The sequence below is a fragment of the Nelumbo lutea genome, chromosome 7 (assembly GCF_056320005.1).
Source record: "Nelumbo lutea isolate HS-2025 chromosome 7, American lotus-T2T, whole genome shotgun sequence".
NCBI lineage: Eukaryota > Viridiplantae > Streptophyta > Magnoliopsida > Proteales > Nelumbonaceae > Nelumbo > Nelumbo lutea.
The window spans coordinates 2,796,753-2,817,840 of record NC_142690.1 but is presented as its reverse complement, the minus strand read 5'-3'; the positions used below and the strand labels follow the sequence as shown (position 1 = coordinate 2,817,840).

The 21,088-nt window shown below is 38.2% G+C and overlaps 2 protein-coding genes and 1 pseudogene across 8 annotated transcripts; 1 reads left to right on the top strand and 2 right to left on the bottom strand.

The window, feature by feature from the left end:
• Window positions 1-1,718: 1,718 nt before the first annotated feature.
• LOC148844636 (formate--tetrahydrofolate ligase-like) lies at window positions 1,719-9,904 on the bottom strand. 2 transcript variants are annotated; one of them, XM_088955205.1, is made up of 6 exons: window positions 9,470-9,904; window positions 9,152-9,366; window positions 8,882-9,031; window positions 4,738-5,913; window positions 2,295-2,441; window positions 1,719-2,203 (listed from the first exon to the last, which is right to left on the bottom strand). In XM_088955205.1, the coding sequence occupies exons 2-6, from the start codon at window positions 9,311-9,313 to the stop codon at window positions 1,928-1,930; spliced, it is 1,911 nt and encodes a 636-aa protein (XP_088811331.1). In that variant the 5' UTR covers window positions 9,314-9,366; window positions 9,470-9,904; the 3' UTR covers window positions 1,719-1,927. The 2 variants fall into 2 exon arrangements, with proteins under 2 accessions (XP_088811331.1, XP_088811332.1); XM_088955206.1 differs by having other exon boundaries at window positions 9,152-9,316; window positions 9,470-9,797.
• A 261-nt stretch (window positions 9,905-10,165) lies between these two features.
• WCRKC1 (WCRKC thioredoxin 1) lies at window positions 10,166-12,289 on the top strand. Of its 5 annotated transcripts, none has more exons than XM_088955207.1 (6): window positions 10,166-10,380; window positions 10,788-11,045; window positions 11,135-11,209; window positions 11,706-11,772; window positions 11,904-11,930; window positions 12,038-12,289. In XM_088955207.1, exons 1-6 carry the CDS (start codon window positions 10,262-10,264, stop codon window positions 12,134-12,136), a joined length of 645 nt encoding a protein of 214 aa, XP_088811333.1. In that variant the 5' UTR covers window positions 10,166-10,261; the 3' UTR covers window positions 12,137-12,289. The 5 variants fall into 5 exon arrangements, with proteins under 5 accessions (XP_088811333.1, XP_088811334.1, XP_088811337.1 ...); XM_088955208.1 differs by having other exon boundaries at window positions 10,174-10,380; window positions 11,904-11,921; XM_088955211.1 differs by having other exon boundaries at window positions 10,180-10,333.
• Window positions 12,290-17,900: 5,611 nt separating this feature from the next.
• On the bottom strand, window positions 17,901-20,496 carry LOC148844634 (RING-H2 finger protein ATL57-like; annotated as a pseudogene). Its single transcript, XR_016102313.1, has one exon. The product of XR_016102313.1 is annotated as an RING-H2 finger protein ATL57-like (transcript).
• Between the last annotated feature and the right edge of the window lie 592 nt (window positions 20,497-21,088).

Below are 21,088 nucleotides of genomic sequence, written 5' to 3'. Positions count from 1 at the left end.
ACCTTTATTCGTCTTTTTGAGCTCAAGATGGTGAATGGTATTTTTGACATTTTCAAAAGCTTTAAGTTATACATGATATGATATGCATGTGATATACATAAGTGACAACTGGCTAATGTGGATACTAGACTGTCACATTTTAAAAGTTTATGACTAAAATGAAATTAGACCCAAAATACAGGATATTAATATGCATTTTTTCTTATAGTATAATATAATATATGGTTTGACTATGATAGGGGAAAGACATGACATCCGAAAAAATTTATGACCAATCCACTTGTATCATAAACCTGTTAGCCAATTAGGCAGATTTTATCAAAATTGGGATGGAATCATGTGGTGTCCCATCAATGATCTACCTCCTTCCAAACATATGCCAGTTTCATGGCCAATCACTGCCCTTTTTTTCTGTAACATACACCACCATCGTCATCATTCCTTCCTTCTTTAAGTAACGAAACGAATAATCCGCACCAAGAGAGCGTAATTCGGGGGTGGCTCCTAATTCTAATTCTTATGGAGGGAGGATCGAGGAGGGATGCTCACTGCTCAGACGATAAAATGGATTAATTATGGCGTTCGATTGAAATCGATTCTCTGCTGAATCTGATGGGGATGGAGGAATGGGATTGGGATGTCATGAATCTGAGAGATCCGTGACTGTGAGTGACCGGATTATTTATTTATTTTAATCTGTAACTACTACAACGGAAAGTGGACCTAATCCAGAGTGGCGTGATTGATTCTCACAGAAATCAGAATCACTACCAAAGCAAGCTTTGTTTAAAGTTGAAAATTAAATTATTATCATCACCAAAGTTGTATCATGGTTACCAACTAAGTAGTTGGCTTCTGGCTATGGCTTGTGAGCTGTGACCATTCCATAATTCCTTCAACGTATGGCAGGCGGCTTTCATGACTACTCCAATCAGATTATTGGTTTTAACCATGATTGGACGATCTGGATGTGGATCATAGGGAAAATCTCTATCAAGTAAATGAAGGGGTTGGGACTTGAGGTGCCTTAAATTATCGGATGATGCTCTCTTACCAAAATGAGGTCTGTTTTGGATGAGGAGATCCTACCCTTTTGTAGCTTGTAAATCAAGGTTCAAATTAAGTATTGCGCTCGAAAGGATGTAGCCTACTTTCTACCAAATTCCAGTTTTCTTCTTCTTCTTTTTTTTTTTTTCTCAAAAAAGGTCGGGGTAGTAAGTCTTAGGCTTGCCTAACCTCTGAAATGGGTCAAAAGGCCAAAGTTGGAGCATCGGACACCCACCATGTGTGGCATATTCGCGTCAAAATTTTGAACCTTGTTGTAAACTACTTGCTAAAAAATAGATACAACTGTTCTAGAGGGGATAGGACAAGGTGCAGATGGTGTATACATATAGTAGCTACAAAGAAAACAAGATCAGCTGAGAGAGTATGGACAAAGATCAACATTGAATGAATAGAGATTTGGACCTTGAAAAGGGAAGAAAAGGTCCATTTCATCTTCCAGCTCATGTCTGTTTGTGTATGTTCTTTTGTATGTGATACACGGATTCGCATGTCAAGAAATCAACCAAGGAAAATTTTGTCATGTATGTGAGATACATGGTTGATAACCATGAGCTTGGACTTCCTATCTCGGAAAAAACAATATATGTTCAATTATTTAATCTTAATTTATATTTAGTTGTCATTCAAACCACAAATCACATTGGGCCTGCTTGCTAATAAACATTTGAATTTGAAGAAAATGACAGAAGAGAATTTCTATCTAGCCTTGCCATACCATTCGTTTGACAAAGTGAAAGTAATTGAAGGTAATACAAGTGCCATTTGACAAGAATATCTCCATTTCGGGCCAGATCAGACTACAAATGCACAGTATGAGAAAAGAACCTCTCTCTCTCTCTCTCTCTCTCTCTCTCTCTCTTTATGAAAGACCAAGAACTCTTCCAGTTGTAGTGTCCACATCAATCTCAAAAAAGCAAGGCCGAGTGGGAAGCCCGGGCATCGTACTCGTGGTCCCAACTAGGGGATAGATAAATCCGGCTCCAATGCTGGCCCTGACATCCCTGATTGGTAACACAAACCCAACAGGGGCTCCCTTCTCAGATGGTATATGTGAGAAGGAATACTGGGTTTTTGCCATGCAAATAGGAAGAGAAGAAAAACCTTGCCTGGTGTACATCTCTATTTGTTTCTCGGCCTGAATAAAAATGTAACAGCTAACATTTAGAGAAAACAGAAAAGGCAAATGATGTCATTAGAGAAGGAAACAGAAGGCAAAGGGGTTATACCTGCTCAGAGTATTCGACACCACTGGCACCATAAGACCTTGCTATTGCGTCTATTTTATCTTTGATGCTTATATCCAATGGGTATAGAAAACTCAATGGTTGTGTCACATTCTCACATGCTCTTTGAACAGCAATGCCAAGGTCAACCTGAGGATAACATTTAGGTAAAAGTTCAACAATTAAATTAACCTGTGAATCACTATCTTTCATGCATAAGCAACACAGATACATGTCAATCAATATCTTTCATGCATAGGCAACATATAAATATATGTCAACCTTGTAAATATTCAACCCACATCATATTAATGGTTCAGCAACAGGTAGTACAGGACAAAATAACAACCACTTGAAGATCTCTAAGACCAGAGACCAATCTGGTCGCACCAAAATAATTTTGGTAACCATTTACATTTGGTAACTCAGATGATGGAACCAATGGGATCATCTTATGTGTTGCTTACCTAGACTACATAATCTCCTATCGACATTGTTGAGAGGAAACTACATTTCTGTCAAGAAATGTCCATCCTCAGGTAGATGAGAGATTTCTTTTCAGTCCTTTCTAACTTGTTTAGAAATCTAACCTTTAATGACTGATGTTGTACAGTATCAGGCCCATGGTAGCATAATGATACACATAATTTCTAGGACAAAATTCATGATTTTTAGTTCAATCGTCTGTGCTTTTTTGCCTTACTCTATGCATTTTTCATGCTTTAATATCTCAATAATATTAGGTAACTTTCATTAATAATCCACCCTCACTATTTAATGAATGCTCATTGAAAATTGGTACACTTTTTGAGAAATTTTTGGAACATTTTTTCTCACGTCAGTAACAGAAACATGCAGGTAGAGATAAAAATCAACCAATACATCCCACCAAGGAAATTTCCATTCAAGCATTTAACATTAATATAGTCTTTCTTAAAAGTGGATGGTTAACCTGATCACTGACATCAGTATAACCACTTTCCTGGGCCACCATGGGGTCAATGGCTGGCTGATCTGGATGTACGGGCATATGTGCCACTTGTATAATGATAATCCCTTGGGAATATACTCATTGGAATATCTTGGGTCTGGGGTCACGCCCATCAAGGACAGCAATCATGACTGTCCTTTTTTGTTCCCTTTGGATCAGAATAGGACTCTACAGAGTAACTGAATAAAAATAATCTTGAATGAGTCATGCAAACTGTCCTTTTATTTTAAGTAATTTAGATACTGAATAACATTCTGTTAAAGCACCTATGTGATGGAAGAGAAACCAACAAAAAGATTTGGTAGTTAAGTCATCTCATTGATCATCACTCGTTGGTGGTGTAGGTAACCTCTCAGGTAAACATGTCTTAGATCCTTTAAACATGTACTATGTGGTGAGTGAGTGATGACAACACTGTGATGTGATGGAACCCCAGACATATCCTGTCTATGTTGTCGTTGTAAAGAGGCTAGCTTTCGATCTGATATACCTAGATATGAATTCAATACAACTGCATAATTAGGAATTTAGGACATCAGGATCAGAACTGTACCTCACTAATGCAATTCGAGATTGGAACTGGATGTTATAATTCCTCAATAAAAGGAACTAAATTTGACTTTTCTAAAACATGTAACTGATAATCTTATTGTTGGCAAAGAAAAACAAAACCAACTTTACAAATGTATGTATTCTAAAGAGGTCACTAAGCTTTCCCAAGTGGTATTATCCATGCAAAGCTTCATTCTTTTTTTCAAAGGGCATGTTTTTGCTAGTTAAATCATTTAGAGAAGATCTCCAGATGAATGAGAAATTCTGCACAGGCTTGTTTGTGCTCGATTTTTTAGTATTTCCCAACCATACTGCTACGATGAAGATCCCAAAGTTGTTAACATCCCTTCTTTAAATAATTCTATTTGCAAACTCTTCTTATCCAACTCTGTGTGGGTGTAAGGTGATCAGATCCAGATCATGATCCAACACATTGATAACCCTACCTATGATCCTATAGATTTCAGGCCTAATATCGTCATGGTAACCACTCTATCTTAGGGATGATCATGGGCTGGGCCGGGCCCAGGCCAGGTTTTTATAGGGTATCAACAGTATTAAGCCCTGCCCGAGCCCGGCCTGGCCCGCACCCCAGGCCTGATATTACATGCCTGGACCTGGGCCAGGCTGAACATCTGGGCTGGCCCATATGAATTAAAGTTAAAATTTTAATTTAACTTTATGTGTATAATTACATAAAAAAAAAAACATATTTAAAATGTTATTGTGTATATAATAATATATAACACCATATATGCATGTCATACATACTACATTTATATAGATATATATTTAGTAAAATATTATACCATGTATCGGTGCTACAATATTACCAAGAGAGCATAAGATATTATACATACAAACAGATAGAAATTTAAGTTTTTAGGGCAAGAATTCACTAACCGCTCCCTTTCCACCATGGGCATGATGAGTGCAAACAACAGCATCAAATGCACCAGCAGTTAATGCTGCATTTCTCACCGCATTCAGTTCTGCCTCGGTATCAGTTGAGAACATGTTCACAGCAACCACAACATTGACCCCATAAGCCTTTGTGTTGGAGATATGCCTGGCCAGATTCACACAGCCAGCTTCGACAAGAGTCACATTCTCGGATAAATATGCATGGTCTAGAGGCTTCCCAGCGACCACTTCAGGTCCTCCACCATGCATTTTCAGGGCCCTTATTGTTGCAACGATAACAGCACACTGAGGTGTTAAACCGCTGTATCGGCATTTTATGTTCATAAACTTTTCCGTGCCAATATCTGCACCAAAACCTGCCTCTGTGACTACAAATCCACCAGGTCCTACCAGTTTTAGTGCAATCTTATCAGCTACGATGGAAGAATTCCCATGAGCAATATTGGCAAAAGGTCCTGCATGTACAAGAACTGGAGTCCCCTCAAGGGTCTGCATTAGAGTAGGGTCGATGGCATCTTTCATTAACACGGTCAAGGCACCTCCAACACCAAGATCATCTGCTGTTATTGGGTCACCAGCCTTGCTGTTCCCTATCACCATCTTTCCTAGTCTCTCTCTCATATCAGACAAGGATGTTGTGAGGGCCAGCACTGCCATGATCTCACTAGCAACTGTGATATCAAAGCCTGTCTCTCTCACCATTCCTTTTTCTTCAGGACCTTGCCCAATGGTAATCTTTCTAAGGAAACGGTCATTTACATCCATAACTCTTCTCCAGGTAATGGAGTCAGGATTGATATCAAGTCTCACAAATTTCTTCACTTCCTCAGGAGTAAGATCATCAGGGTTATTCTTTGAGATACCAAGCATCTTGAGGCGCCTAAACATTATATTTGCAAAGCTCCTTTTTCCTTCTTTATTAGGTGGGCATAACCTGTTTAAAAGGCCCTTATCTGATTGAGTTGCCTCATGGAAAATCCGAGTATCAATGGCAGCCGCCAGAAGGTTATTTGCTGCAGTAATTGCATGGATATCTCCTGTTAAGTGCAGATTGAACTCATCCATTGGGATCACTTGACTGTAACCACCACCTGCGGCACCCCCTTTGATCCCAAATGTTGGTCCTTGAGATGGTTGACGAAGGCAGGTCACAACCTAATAGCACAAGCAGAGAATAATATGAATACAATTGGAAGATATTAACAAAACATGGTCATCATCATAATTGGAAATTTATTTACATTCATTCATCAAGACTAACCAAAAAATGTTACGCTAAACATAGCAATTTAATTTTCAATTATTCCCATGTATACCTAATAATTCTTGGAAGCTGTACAGAATAGAAGAGTAAGCGCCAAGCCATGCTCAGTCTATATTTTTCAATGAGTATCATTTCCTTCAATTCATTAGTGCCTATATGGCTTTACTAGGTGATAAAGTTTTCACATATATATTGATTTCAGTCTCACCAGGAAGTTCATTAGGGTACCTATGCAGAGATCCTATGTTTCCATGATTTGGACATGATATCATCATCTTATGATATTAGGAACTTATAAAGTTATTATATTAGCTTTTGAAATGATTTTATTTTAGAAATTCATGTAAAAATTAATAAGTTGAAATATCTTCTTAAATTGCTTTTATTTAACTTTAATGCACTTTTTATTTTCCTAATATATGGTTATCATATTAGGGCCTTTAAGAGTCTTTCATATTAGCGGAGAAGGTCCATAAAAGGCCTACAGTGTGTACACGTTTATAGAAAAATATGAAATTTAACTTTACCTTTGGTTTTGAAGTTCCTTTGTATCTTTTTATTTACTCAAATTAATACATTACAAAGGTTTTCCTCGTGTACTTCTCTCCAACAAATGAAGGCTTTGGCAAGTGAAACATTTCTGCGTCATCTTTTGGCTGCACAGCAAGAACTGAATTTCCAATTCTATAATCATGTATGACAACCAGGATGGGCAAGGCACCTAGTAACCAAGCAAGGTCATTTCCCATGTTCATCAAGGCATTTTAACAACACCATGGAAAAAGTTATCTCCTAGAATTCTCATTTTTTCTCATTCCCAATATTTCCACCGAGTAGCAATGCAACATAAGGTAACATCTATTGACAATTCTTTTAGGTGAAAAGAATACTATGCTGCCAACTATAGTTTTATCAGAACAGAATTGTTGGATGACTCATTAATGCCAAAATCAATGAACATGCACCACCAGCTGCTGCGAGTGGAGAAATAAGGCAAAAAAGAATGAGACTCACAGAAATTCTTCTGACATACATGACAAGAATCTTGTCCGTATTTCTCACATGATAACTACAGAGGTTTTTATCTAACAAATCATCCCAAAGAAGGAAAGTTACTCATAAAGGAACAGGGAATCCCAAATTACACCTAATAGACATATCAGAGTGATCATGACTCCCATGGTATTAGAAAAAAATATATAATTGGAATCAGAAAGCTCCTTCCAGGCCCTATTTCATGAATTTGTTTATCCTTTGAATAATCAAGACTTAGGAGGAAAAACAATAGCAAACAAAGTAGGGTTAGGAACATTTCTATTCTCACCAATAGAAACCTTGAAACCAGTAATGTAAAGAGAAAAGGAAGTAATTTCAAAGAGTTCTTTTTTTATTTTCTTTTTGGATCGGTTACTAGTAAAAAGCATTGCGAGAATTCAAGTGCTTTTACCAATTTAAGATGAAGATACATTCTTCCATCAAACGAGTGTTCTCTCTAAATTTAACCTAAGAAAACAAGAATCTAAAAAAAAAAAATCATAACTTTTTTCTCATGAAGCTCCTCCTCCATAATATTTTCTTCCAATAAAATCCCCCATAATCTTCATAAGATCAAATCCAATAACCTGCCTCAACATTTTCTAGTAAAGAACAACACATTGGGCCCGAGAGCCTGGTCACAGCAAAGCTCACTGAAAACTTTAAGCTATAATCTTCATGAAATTGCATTTACAACACTAATTTTTTCTGCATTGGTCTTTTTGGCCATTATGAAACTTTGTAGGGAATTTCACTAAGCAATTTTTTATATGATTTTTCAACTTGTGCAATGCACTTTCACCTGCAAGTTATTTTGTTCAAGCTCAAGATCAAGGAACTTCAAGTTATTTTGTCCATGAAAGTAATTTCATCTATTCTTTACTTGTGTTCTTTAATAACAAGACCCCCCTTCCTGTCCCATAAAGAAATGAATACAAGAATTATTAGAGAGTTTTATACTTTCATCTTACTCGATGGAAAGGTTTAGGAGAATGAAGTAAGAACTGATTACTGAAAGCATAAGGATCTGATAATGAAAATCACGCTTTGCCTCAAAGGGAGTATATATTCATGCCAATATTTCCAATAATAGATACTACAACATTTTATAGACTTTCAAAGGTCTTTCTTTCTGTAGCTATACTCAAAGTACAAAAATTTAGCAAAGACCAAATCCCACTTGCAGGACCCAACTCTGGTGCCTGTAATTCTTGTGAGTCTGGAACCAAGTCAAGTGAGATTAGAAGTCGGACTCGGGATGACTGAAGCCAGTACAGAATGTGAATTTAATGGTATCTGAACAAAATGCGGTAAAGTATCACACTGACTTATCTTGGAGTTGGATACTATGAACTACGTTACTTAAGAATTCCCTGTTTCATAGGCAAGCATTTAATCAAAGTGATGTTTGTTCAAGAAAAAGCTCTGTACACCCAGTCAAAAGCCAAGAAGCCAAAAGTATTTGTGTGTATGTGTGATAGGGGTGGGGAGGCAAAGAATCTGCATGAGCACGCAAAAAATTATCATCATCTCAAGAGGCATGATAAAAAAATCATCCAACCCCCGGAGACTTTCTGCTTTTGGTGTAAGATTCGTATCACCTTTCCACCCTACATTTGGTAATTAGGCGAGGGCAAATCACCATTAGATTGGACTGAAGGTCAAAATTTTGCACCCATCCCTCTCTAAAGAGACATCAGAAGCATAGACTTATCAGACAAATATCTAAATACATAAGCTACCTAATAAGTCTGATTCTAATATAAAGAGAAGACGAGGAAAAAATATTAGATTGGTGCTTATGAACAGATTGAAAAGGAATACCTTTTTATCGAGAAAAGCTCCCAATGCTTGGCATAGACCAACTGTAGTAGTAGACTTGCCTTCTCCGAGAGGGGTAGGAGTGATCCCTCCAACCACAACATAGTACCCATCCCCAGATCCTTGAAGCTCATCAAGAACAGATAAAAGGACCTCAATAAAAACGAATACCCAGTTCAGTAAGACTTCCAAAAGATGAATTCCTTAAGCTTCAAAGAAACCCGGGGAATGGGAAAATGAGATAAAACAATAAGTGGGGTTCACGTAAATCACCTTGGCCTTGTATTTTCCGTAGAGATCGTAGTGGTTGCTACTGAGATTTAGCTCTTTCGCAATCTCTGAGATGTGAAAGGGTTCAACTGAATTAGCTATATCGATATCCGCAGGAACGGGTGAAACGACCTGCAATTTCCTTAATGTTTTGGATGAACTCATTTCCTGTAAAGAAAAGGAAGAGTATATTCTCTGGGTTTTAGATTTCCTTCAATCTGCAACAAGAATTTTCTTAAAATCAAAATCGAGCTTTTGAGAGAGAGAGAGAGAGAGAGAGAGGAAAGAAAAGAGACAGAAATGAGAAATTCACGGATTCACCTGTTAGTTGTTATATCGTGCAAAGGTGAGCGAGCGATGGTCAAAATTGGTGAGGAGCAATATTCAGCTGCGGGAAGGGGAGTTGAGGAGCTCATCCATCCAATAAAATCACGAGAAATTTTGAGGCGCCCGACGCCCGGGTGGTGGACATTGGAATTTGGACACTAATCAGTCATCAGTGATCAATGATCGTGCCTGGCCTCGGCCAGTCGGGCTGTGTCAATTGTCATCGGACCGACCGACCGAACCAATAAGCATACATATAACATATTGCACGTGCAGGGAGAGGGTGTGTAGTGTGTTTCCAGTTTCAGTATTTCAGTAGTCCCACTCCCACCAGTAAAGAAGTGATCCATGGCATGACCAAAATATAGGTTAGGTTGATGGGATTAGGTAACCATAGCCGCCTGATGTACTTGTTCAATCCATGACACTGTTTCCGCATTCTACTTCCATTACCGTCCCATATTCTGATCAGTAGGATTAGGAATGCGAGTCGGACCGGGTTAGTCCGGGTTGAAATTCAACATAACCAAACTCGAGCGGCTGAACCCCCAATCCTAACCCCTGAGTTCGGTTAGGGTGGTGCCAAAGGAAACCAATAAACAAAACAAAAAAAAAACAGAGAATGAGTATTTCTTAGAAGTTTATGCTTGTTTTTGAGTTCTCCACCGAGATAAGAGAGGAGAAAGCAATGGAACGATAGCAAGCCGACAAAATAGTTGGATGGAGATGCGGGGTATCGATCCCCGTACCTCTCGCATGCTAAGCGAGCGATCTACCATCTGAGCTATGTCCCCAGCACTAGCGCAGCCACTCGAAGCAAATGACTTGGGTGAGCAGCCCACAGGTGAAGACTGGCGGGTGAGCACAATCTTCAGGCTTGACGCTACGGCAATCAATAATCCAATGTAAACGTATCGCCAAAAATCCAGGCCCGAGTAAACTCGTAGGTGTAAAGTGTATACTACATAAATATCTTGATCCTAGATTTTCCAGTTTGGATAAGCTTTTCTTCTTCTTTCACCCATTTCTCTCTCTCTCTCTCTCTCTCTCTCTCTCTCTCTCTCTCTCTTATTTCTCGCCATTTAATATCAAAATAAAGGGAAAAAAAAAGGAAGAAACCAAATCGGCTTCTGAGCAATCATATTCACAATTCCCAAATGCTTGTCTTATAGTTCTGTGATCCTTTGTTCAGAATTCCTTTGCTGTGCTGAATTGCTGATTATTTGAGACACACACACAGACATAGTGAAGGTAGAATGGCAGTTTTAGTTGCAAATTCACATATAATATACAGGGACCCTTTTTGTTACAGAGATCAACAACAACAGTCATCGACTGGGGGAAGCTGTTCGGTGTCACTGAGCGGAACAGGATTCTCGTCTTCCACTTTTGGTTTTGGAAGAAGCGATAGTAGAATGAGAGAGGGCAGAAGGATATCCAGGATTTATTTTAGAGCTGAAGCTTTTTCCAGGCCAAATGTCCTCCAAATGGAACCCATCTCCGACTGTGATCACTTCGACCAGGTTCTTCTCCAAGCCCAGCAGCTCTCCCAGCCTATCGTCATCGACTGGTCTCTCTCTCTCACCCCCCACACTCGAATAGATTTCCTTTTCTGTTTTTTCTTCTAAACCTATACTTCGTTTTTTTTTTAATTTTCAGGGTGGCTACTTGGTGCCGAAAATGTATCTATTTGAAGCCCAAATTGGAGAAATTGGCAGTGGAATATGATACCAAGTAAGTAATTAAGCATTTGTTATTGGTGTTAATGAGTCCAAAATCTTCATTTGGTAAATCATCAATCTGCCATAAAAATACTTAGTAAAGACATCTGCGGAATTTGTATTTAAACTTTCAAGTGTTGTAATTTTTTTATTAAACAATTTCATTGCAATCAGAATATAGAATAGTACAGAAAAGTGGTTTTCTTTCTTCAGTGTGATCCATAGACATGGTGCGTAATGCTACTGGTATTAAAAGAAATTCTGTACTTTGGATTCTTTAACTGATAATTTCTTTCAGATTTTGTCTGGAAAAGCCCTATATAAAAAACTAATGATGAAGGGAAAAAAGGGAAATGAATGAATTCATCATGCAAATAAAACAGGGAAAAAGAAAGTCTGAAGAACATATTTTGTTGGTTATTAAAAGATAAAAGAGTCGGCAACTCTGTATTTAAGAGCCTGCATTGTTCATTGACTTCATTCGTTTCTGATAATTTCTTTTATTGCAGAGCAAAATTTTACAGCGTGGATGTTAACACGGTCCCTCAAACTTTGGTGAAGCGTGGAAAAATCTCGGTATGTGCCACTAATCCTTGATACTTTCACTCCATTAGTCCCTTTTATGCTTATTACTAATTATCTGCCTTTGATTTCCTTTGTATATAATCTGATGAACATTCTGTTCTGGGTTTCTCTTTCTGCATCAGAAAATGCCTACAATTCAGGTCAGTTGGGTAATATTCAATTTGCTCTAAGCTTTTCATTTATATTTTAGAGTCTTCCTCTTGAGAGGAAAGAACAGGGAAAATAACATAAAGGTGAGTGCAATTCGATACTGCAGGTGTGGAAAGATGGAGAGATGAAGGAGGAGGTTATTGGGGGGCACAAAGCGTGGTTGGTGATTGAAGAAGTCAAACAAATGATCCAAAAGTACATTTAAGGAATGGTTATTATTGCTTTTTTTTCTTTCTCAAAAATGTGTATTTTTTCTGTTAATATGTATCTCTCTTGCCTTATTAATGTCATTAATTGTTGCCAGTTCTTTATAAACTTGTGTTTGTATAGTTTAGACTAATAAAATATTTACATATAATCTGGGTTACTCTGTTTATTGACGCATTTGGGTCTTCTGCAAGCATGTTGAAATTAATGGAGTCTCTTGACTCTCGAGCATCTATCCAAGTAAATAGTGTGATTCAACCAATTTTCCCAAATGCCAAAAGCTTGGCCCCGGAGCCTGAGGACCATAAAGGAGTTCAACATCGTCAAAAGGATCAGACCCACCATATCCGATGATTCAAACTGGCCATATGGACAGTGGAGAAGCCTTGTAGTGGAATGATGGCTTAAAAAGAATCCAGCTGTGGTGGTTCGATCTCGTTCTTCGAATATGCAAAATGCATGTCTGCAACTAGGCATCGCCTTGGCCTACTTACGGTAAAGCACAGGCCAAAACCAAAACCCAGTTACTAGAACTTTAATCGGCTGAGCCTTTGAAGTTAGCTATATGGCGCAGAAAGCTATCCGATAAGCTGTTTACCTTCTAGGAGGAGAAATCCTGACCTAGAGAAAATTTATAATTCGTTATCATATCATCTATTGCGTGTTTGATAGAGTCTTAAACGATAATTTTATCAGTTAGAAGGTTCAACTTTCCTAATTCTTGCTTTCAGAAGAGTGTTGGCCGCAAGTTAGAAGCGTAAGCAACTGATGTATTGTTTGGATCAGAAGCAGATACAGGCCTACACCCATCAAATTCTTGGTTTTTTTAATGGTCGTAGAGCTTTCATAGGTCATACCACCATCTCAGTCCATGGGCGGGTGTTTGCGTAACAGGAGTAGAGTCCAACCCCAAGCTCTATTCATGGACGTCTGTTATACCAAGCAGACAGGCGCAAGCAACCTTATCGTTGAAACGGTCCAACTCTAAGATGGCCCTCGACTTTAATGTCGTCACAAGGTGGAATTTTGAATTTTCCTAGGATCATTTGCTAATACCAGTCGTGAATTTGCCCCATGATTCAATTTTGCAGGACTCACAAAATCTGAAAATCTGATACTTGGCAATTTATGGGGCCAACCTGGTTTGAGGTTTCTGTACCTTACACAGAAATTTATCTAGTATCTTGTGAACCAAGAAAAGAGAGCGACAAAGCGTGTAAGATACGAGGAAGGGAAACTTTAGGTATATTGGGAGCTAAGGCTTTAAAAGCTATGAACATTTGGATAATGGATTTCTTCTCCTTCTGTGGGCGTGGACATAAACTAAAATCTGAACCATATAAATCTATAAATTTATATTTATGCTTTGTATTGCACTGTTTTACACTTTCCCTTCTCTTTTAGTTTTTCTACTTGTCATCTTGTTTTCTTGTTGGTAGGTTTTAGGTTCTCAACAAATTCTATTCTCAAAAAAAAAAAAAAAAAGCATTAATCCAGGATGAATTAAGTGGGTGTTCTATGTTGTGCAAAGCACCCAACCGAGCATTAGTGTTAGAACTATCTGGGTGGGGATTCAAACTAAGCTAGCTTGTTATATTATCCAAAAATGGAAAATATTACAATCAAACTCGGAACTATACAATAATTTACATAGCCACTACGTAAACTTATATCTATACGATCAAAGAACAAAAGAAAACCTTGGGAAGACACATTGACATATGTATTATATCACTTGAAGCAATAAACTAAATCGATCCCAAGTGGATTATGGGTATTAGATTGTATTCTAGTGATCGGCTTCATGTGTTTGCTGGGATTTTGGAGACGGCGAAGAAGCCATTGACCCCAGCGGCGATGGTTCACCTGGTAAGTCTGAGAGTGCAGCCAAGATCCGACGAATACTGACGGAACGAACAGTTCTAAGACCAGACCTGCGCACGTTGTTGGAGAAGATGTTGGAGGAGTTGGAGAGGATGAAGTAGACCAGAGCTTGCACAAGCAGAAAGATGGCTACCTTGAGCAGCATATCTCCTAGGCCTGCACCCTCGAAGTTGAAGCTGAAAACCATTTTGCCGAAAATCGCAGCAGAGAGTTTCAAGGTCGGGAGAAGATGCAGATTGCAGAGTGAAAATGTTGGAATGAAGGGATGACGATGACGATGTATCAGGAAAGCCGGGGGCTCTTCTATAATTTCTATAGGTGGGTGGCGCTGGCAGTGGCGGACATCCTACCATACATTGGGAAAATCTCCCGCACTTACTTATAACTTATTAGATGTTTTCAATGCACGGTGGATGTACCTGTAAAGCGCCACTGTGTGAAGAGCACATCCCATTCACTCGAACAATATCTTGTCCTCGTCAATCTTCTTGTCATAATAAGTTAATGACCGACTCATGAGCCGCTGGCCCGCCGCTAAGCCCATTTGACTTATTATTTAAATCACAAATAATAAGGCATTCAGTTCAGCCACTACAGCTGTTTGACGAATGACGAGTCGACATTGGTGAATGGCGAACTTTACCGGAAGGAAGCAGGATAAGGGCTATAGCTTACGCCCAGGCCCGGTTTGATTCAGGATTCTGGGCCTGAAATATAAGTTTTAACCCAATGGGTTCAGGCTGGGTCGGGCCGGATTTGGGCCAATGTCACTTATAAATAAAATATTACATATTTATATATTAAATAACATAATATGCATATAAACTTATTTTATACATTATATAATATAAATTATTACATACAATATAAATTATACATATCATGTTATAATATTTATATATAAAATATATAATATAACATAAAATAACATGTATGCATATGTATATATTATACACAAAATGTGTAAGTTTAAATATATGCGGGCTGGCCCGGGCTTGGGCCTGGGTTTTGTGATCAGGCCCAGCCCAGGCCCACATCAGACCTACAAATTTTAGAGTGGATTTAATACTTCAAGCTTGATCCGCATATATTTAAACTTAATACATTTTATGTATAATGTATACATATGTATACATGTTATCTTACATTATGTTATATATTTTATATATAAATATTATAATATGACATGTACAATTTATATTATATGTAATATTTTATATTATATAATATATATATATACAAAATGTGTAAGTTTAAATATATGCGGGCTGGCCTGGGCCCAGGCTGGGCTTGGGCCTGGGTTTTGTGATCAGGCCCAGCTTGGGCCCACATTAGGCCTGCAAATTTTAGAGTCGGGCTTGGACTTAATACTTCAAGCTCGACCCGCATATATTTAAACTTAACACATTTTGTGTATAATGTATACATATGTATACATGTTATTTTACATTATGTTATATATTTTATATATAAATATTATAACATGACATGTATAATTTATATTATGTGTAATATTTTATATTATATAATATATACAAAATGTGTAAGTTTAAATATATGCGGGCTGGCCCGAGCCCAGGCCGGGCTTGGGCCTGGGTTTTGTGATCAGGCCCACAAATTTTAGAGTCGAGCTTGGACTTAAAACTTCAAGCTCGATCCGCATATATTTAAACTTAACACATTTTGTGTATAATGTATACATATGTATACATGTTATTTTACATTATGTTATATATTTTATATATAAATATTATAACATGACATCTACAATTTATATTATATGTAATATTTTATATTATATAATTTATAAAATAAGTTTATATGCATGTTATGTCATTTAACATAAAATATTATAGATGTGTAATGTTTTATATATGAGTGACATTGGCCCAGAATCAGGCTCGGGCTTGTATAGACCTAGGCTAGGGCTTATGTTTCAAGCCCAAAACCCCGAGCCAGGTCAGGCCCAGACCTAATCTATAGCCCTTATCATAAGTGCAAAGTCTAACCCAGGCCCGACCCATGATCACCCCTAAGCAGGAAGGATTCAAGCAGCCAAGCATGGTTCAAAGTATCGATACAATACACTTGATACGGGACGTATCATATCGTATCTTTTGAAAACGATACGGTCTGAAATGCCTGTTTCCATGTGCTTCGGACCCTCAATTTTTTTAATAATAAAAAACACGTTTTAAGCTTCCTAAAAAACCAAACTTTGAAAAAAAACTAATATATATATTTGTTTCTAAGTATTGATACGATACAGTCGAAACTCGTATTGTATCGATATTTTGAACCTTGCATCCAAGCAAAAACAAAAAGGTAAATTGCTGAAACCTCATCTAAAGTTTGTGACTGTTGTTGTAATTTTCTCTAAAGTTTGGTAATAGCAATCATCTCCCCTTTTTGTCATAATTGCAAATTGATCCCCTCTAACAAAATTTTCTTAAATGAGGTATGAAAATGTCTAAAATACACATACAATTACTTTTGAAAATGTTTATTTTCAAAATTTTCTCTTCATAAAAATTACCGTCACAAACCCTTTCAATCTCTTTTCTAAAATTGATTCTTTCCAAATTTTCCCTTCATATCAGCCACTCAAAAGTGAAACTACAACTTTAAACTCTCTTCGTTTTTGTTCATAAGTTTGTATTGTTTTGTAGTGTTTTATTTGCACTGATGCAAAACTATGGCAGTGCAAATATTTTGGGTGTAAATTTTGATTTATTTTTGTTTCAAATTTTACTTCACTTTGTTTGATTGAGGTACAAATGAAGTAAAATAAGACATAAAGCAAAATAAAGTAAAACCCAAAACAAGATTAAACCAAACTTTTCATTTGCACTTCCATACATTTGTACTAGTACAAATAAAATTACTCTACAATCAAACGCAATCTTAGGAACCAGCTTCAATAGCAACTATATGGGTATTTTAGACATTTTATGCATTTTTTAGAATATTCTACCAAGAGGAGTTTACTTACAACTGTATTATAAAGTTCATGGGAGATAAGGCTGTCATTGGACCGGTTTTAGATTGGACCCCATCCAGTCCAAAATCAATTTGGATGGATTGGATCAATCTCGTCCAAAATGTTTATTAGATTGGATTGGACCTGGTCCGTCCGTAATAAATTTATATTGGATTGGGTTGGATTAAGTCAATATGGAGTATATTGATACAAGATAAGAATATAAGTGTCAATGGACCAAATTTGGATTGAAACCAATTTAAATCAAAACGAATTTAAACAAATTCGGCAGTTTAGACATTGAATTAGACCAGTCTAAAATGGTTCAAAATATTTATTGGATTGGATTGAACCTGATCCATTTATAATGAATTCGTATTTGACTAGATCGAATTGGACCAAAATAATAATAAAAAAAAAAGATAATACAGATCATTTAATAATTACGCGGTGGTATGGAATTACACGGTTCAAGATGCTCCCGTACAGAAAAGGTCCAAATCTTGACTATTCCTCACTCTCAATAACATCATGTGGTGCAAAGGTTTAAAGAAGAGACGAGGTACCATGCAATGCGCCGTTAAATGTTGTGGCTGGATCTAAATGGGTCAACCAGGGATGTGATACACTGATACTAGAGTACTATTGGGATTTCGAGTCAAATGTCTTTTGTTGATAGTGCTATTTTGTATATTGTTTTTTCGTAAACCGTTTTTTTTTCTTGAGACCATTACTGCTGCTGTCATTTATGGAAGGTTCCAAATTTCGATACGTATTTAGGGATTTTCGATACGCCCTTACAGAGGGTGTTTAAAGGTTTAGTCCGATTAAGGGGTAGATAGGCCCCCTCTGAATCAGATTAAAAAAAGTAAAAAAAAAAAAAAAAAAAAAAGAGAAATGAGCCTCAACAAAAGCTGACACCCCCTACTGGCATATCAGCCCATACATATCATATCAAGGGATTTCTGATACACCCCTATAATTATAAAAAAAAGGTGTTTTTAGGGTTTAATTTAATTCAGGGGTAGGCAAACCTTAAACTGATCCCTCTGAACCAAATTAAAAAAAAAAAAAAACTAAAACAAAAAAGAGAAATGAGCCTCAATACATGCTGACACGCCCCTACCGGCATACTCAGTAAGTGGTAATGGAGCGGGTTTTATCATCATCATCATAACACATTCTAGACAGAAAATGATGTAGGATTGTAATTTATGTCAGCTAGACTTTCTTTCTTGCAATGCATTGCATGCCAAATTCCACCCTTTCCTGTGAGAAACAAATCAGATTTCATCATGAGCCTCTTTGATGTGCATGAAACCATCACCTTCTTATATCAAGATAGGATTCAGTCATGGTGATAGATGTTTATTAAACATTCACCATGAGCATAGAGTAGAGTTGAGACACTGAACAGCTGAAGGAGGTGGACCATGCTTCTCCTCCATCATACTTTGGTAACAAGGGTTCTTGTATTTTTTTAGTTCATTTATTCACGTAATGACACTTTTGTTGCGTTAGATTGGGATCTAATGACAAAATACAATGACAGAGGAGAAGGCGAAGATATCTGACATCACTCTTTATACTCACTTCTTCCTCACCATCTTTGTCCACATTATGCTTCCATTTATAATATTACCCGTGGTTTCTAAAAGTCTAAAACTACTTAAAATTAAAAATGTCTTGTGATTGTTTAATCACACTACAATCCATATTTTAAATAATTAATCTTTTATTCTTCTATTTATGGGCCCAGTTGATGGAGGCCGCGTTCTGTGCACCCATGGGTGCACTGGACGAGTGCACCCTCGAATGAGATGCAAACACGTCATCTCATTCGTGTTAACCATGAATTAACGGAAATATTTTCCGTTACTAATCGTTCGGCTGGTTGAACCAGCCATTTTTTACTCTTCTTCCCATTTTTAACTCAGAAGCAACGTCGTCTCCCCTGAGCTCCAACTTTAGCTACTCATCCTTCTCATGCCCAGTCATACCGGTACAACCTCCTCCCTTTCTACAGGCGTCCTTCTACTCTCCGTCGTTGATGATCTCTCCTCTTGTTGACGATCGCAGCAAGTGCACTGGTTATCGCTTCTGTCATTCGCCGCCTGCTCTTCCGCCTCCGCTATATCCATAGAGACGTCACTGTTCTTGGGGAACAGCTGCGTGGAGCGGCAAAGGGGACACAACCCATTAGACGACAACCAAATGTCTATGCACTGTTAAATGAAACACGTGCCCATAGTATGGGATCACCCCTCCACGGCCTCCCCCTCGTCGAATTCACTCAGACACTCGACGCAGTCGACGGGCTCCTTGGCACTTCCATCGTAGGCGAACACCAGCAGGGACTTAACGGTATTTGGGTCAAGACCACGGGGCAGGACACCGACGAGGCCGACCCCGCTCTGCGCTACTAGCTTCGGATGCATGAGAGGTCGAGGGCATTCTCTTAGGCGAAGCGGCGGATGTAGATGAAGAAGAAACCCATGAAGAAAAGAGCGGTGAGGAGCACCACGACGGTTAAGGCCATTGAGGAATCGAAGGTGGAGATGGGTTGCAGGGGCCTTCCAGTAGTGGTAATAGAGGAGTTATTTGCAGGGGTTAGAATTGGACTGAGTAACCATCTTGAGGCAGAGAAGGTGAGTGGCTGGTTCCCGGAGGCGCATCGTTGTTGAGCAACTTATGAATGTGGGGCTTCATGGATGGATGAGTGGATTGTTGGAGAGATTGGAAAGCGCGGCTTGCAGAGATAGAGGGAGTGAGAAAAATTGAGGGAACGAGAGACAACGTGAACAGAGGATCTTCAGTTCTTGGCTTTAAGAGACAGAGAGAGCTGCGACTGTTGTGGATGGAGATTGGATAAAAGAGAGAGGAGACAGACGGACAAATTGAAGATGAAGCTTTGATTTGGAGTGTATCTAGATGGGATTTAGGGGAGAATGGCTTACAAAACAGAGAGAGACAGGGACATGATTGAGGGGCATATGCTGTCTGTGTAAACAAAAATTTGAGAGGGAGCGACGAAGCTGCTTCAGTTTGCAATTTACAGTGCACCTGATGGAACTAGAGAGGCGTCATTGTAGATCTGAAACTGGAAGAACTGGAACTGGAACTGTGGCTGGTTCAGCGCTTCACTTAGGCAAAAAGGATGAGATCTCAGACCCATCCACATCCGCTGCCGGTGGCTTCTGTGTTCAGTGAGATCGCCGGTCACAGGTGGATGCTTGTGGGCTAGGGGTTGGCGGAAGAAAGTATGAGAGGGCGTGTTTTTAACTTTTTTATCTTCTTGTATCCGGTTCAACAGGATTTTTTAACTAACAGCTAAACGTCTGTTAAAGTTAATAAATTTTAAACACGCCGACATTGGTGATTGTGATTGGCGGATGCACTGTCATGGGTGCACAGAACACGGACTCCGGTTGATGCATTTATTCCAATAAAATAAATCATCAATTTCGGCCCTAATATGGCTTTCAGCTCCAGCTCCAGCAATTCCTGCTCTACCACTCACTCGCAGACTCTTTATGCTCTTTAAATTTTTATGGCAATTGACAAAAGAGACCATCAATTATCTCTAATCCTAATAAAAGAAAAAGAAAGAGAAATAAATAATGCTATAACAGTTACAGAAGAATCTATTCATAAATCCATATTTTAATTTTCTTCAACTCTGAGGCTATAACAGTTTTCTATTCCTAAAATTTTTCATTTATGTTCAGTTCTTAAAATAAACTTTAAAATATGAAAGAGAAATAGATAAGTTCGGTTCTGATTTCTAAAAGAGTGATGGGCATTTCCTGCTTACAAGTCGCAGCCATGGCAAGGTTGGCAATTGCCTACTACGCATTCTTAAGCATTAATGGGAACCACTAGCCCCATCATCAATTCATCCGTACTCAGAACTCAAAGTTCCATCAAAAGAAACAGATAATTATCTACGTTGAGAGGTAAGTAGGAGGATGGGGGGTGGGGCCAATCAAAGATTCGATGAGCACCGACAGGGGATGGCCATAACATGAACTTTCAACTTTTCTTTTTTTTTGGGGGGGGGGACCACGGCCAAGGACCAATGTCTCT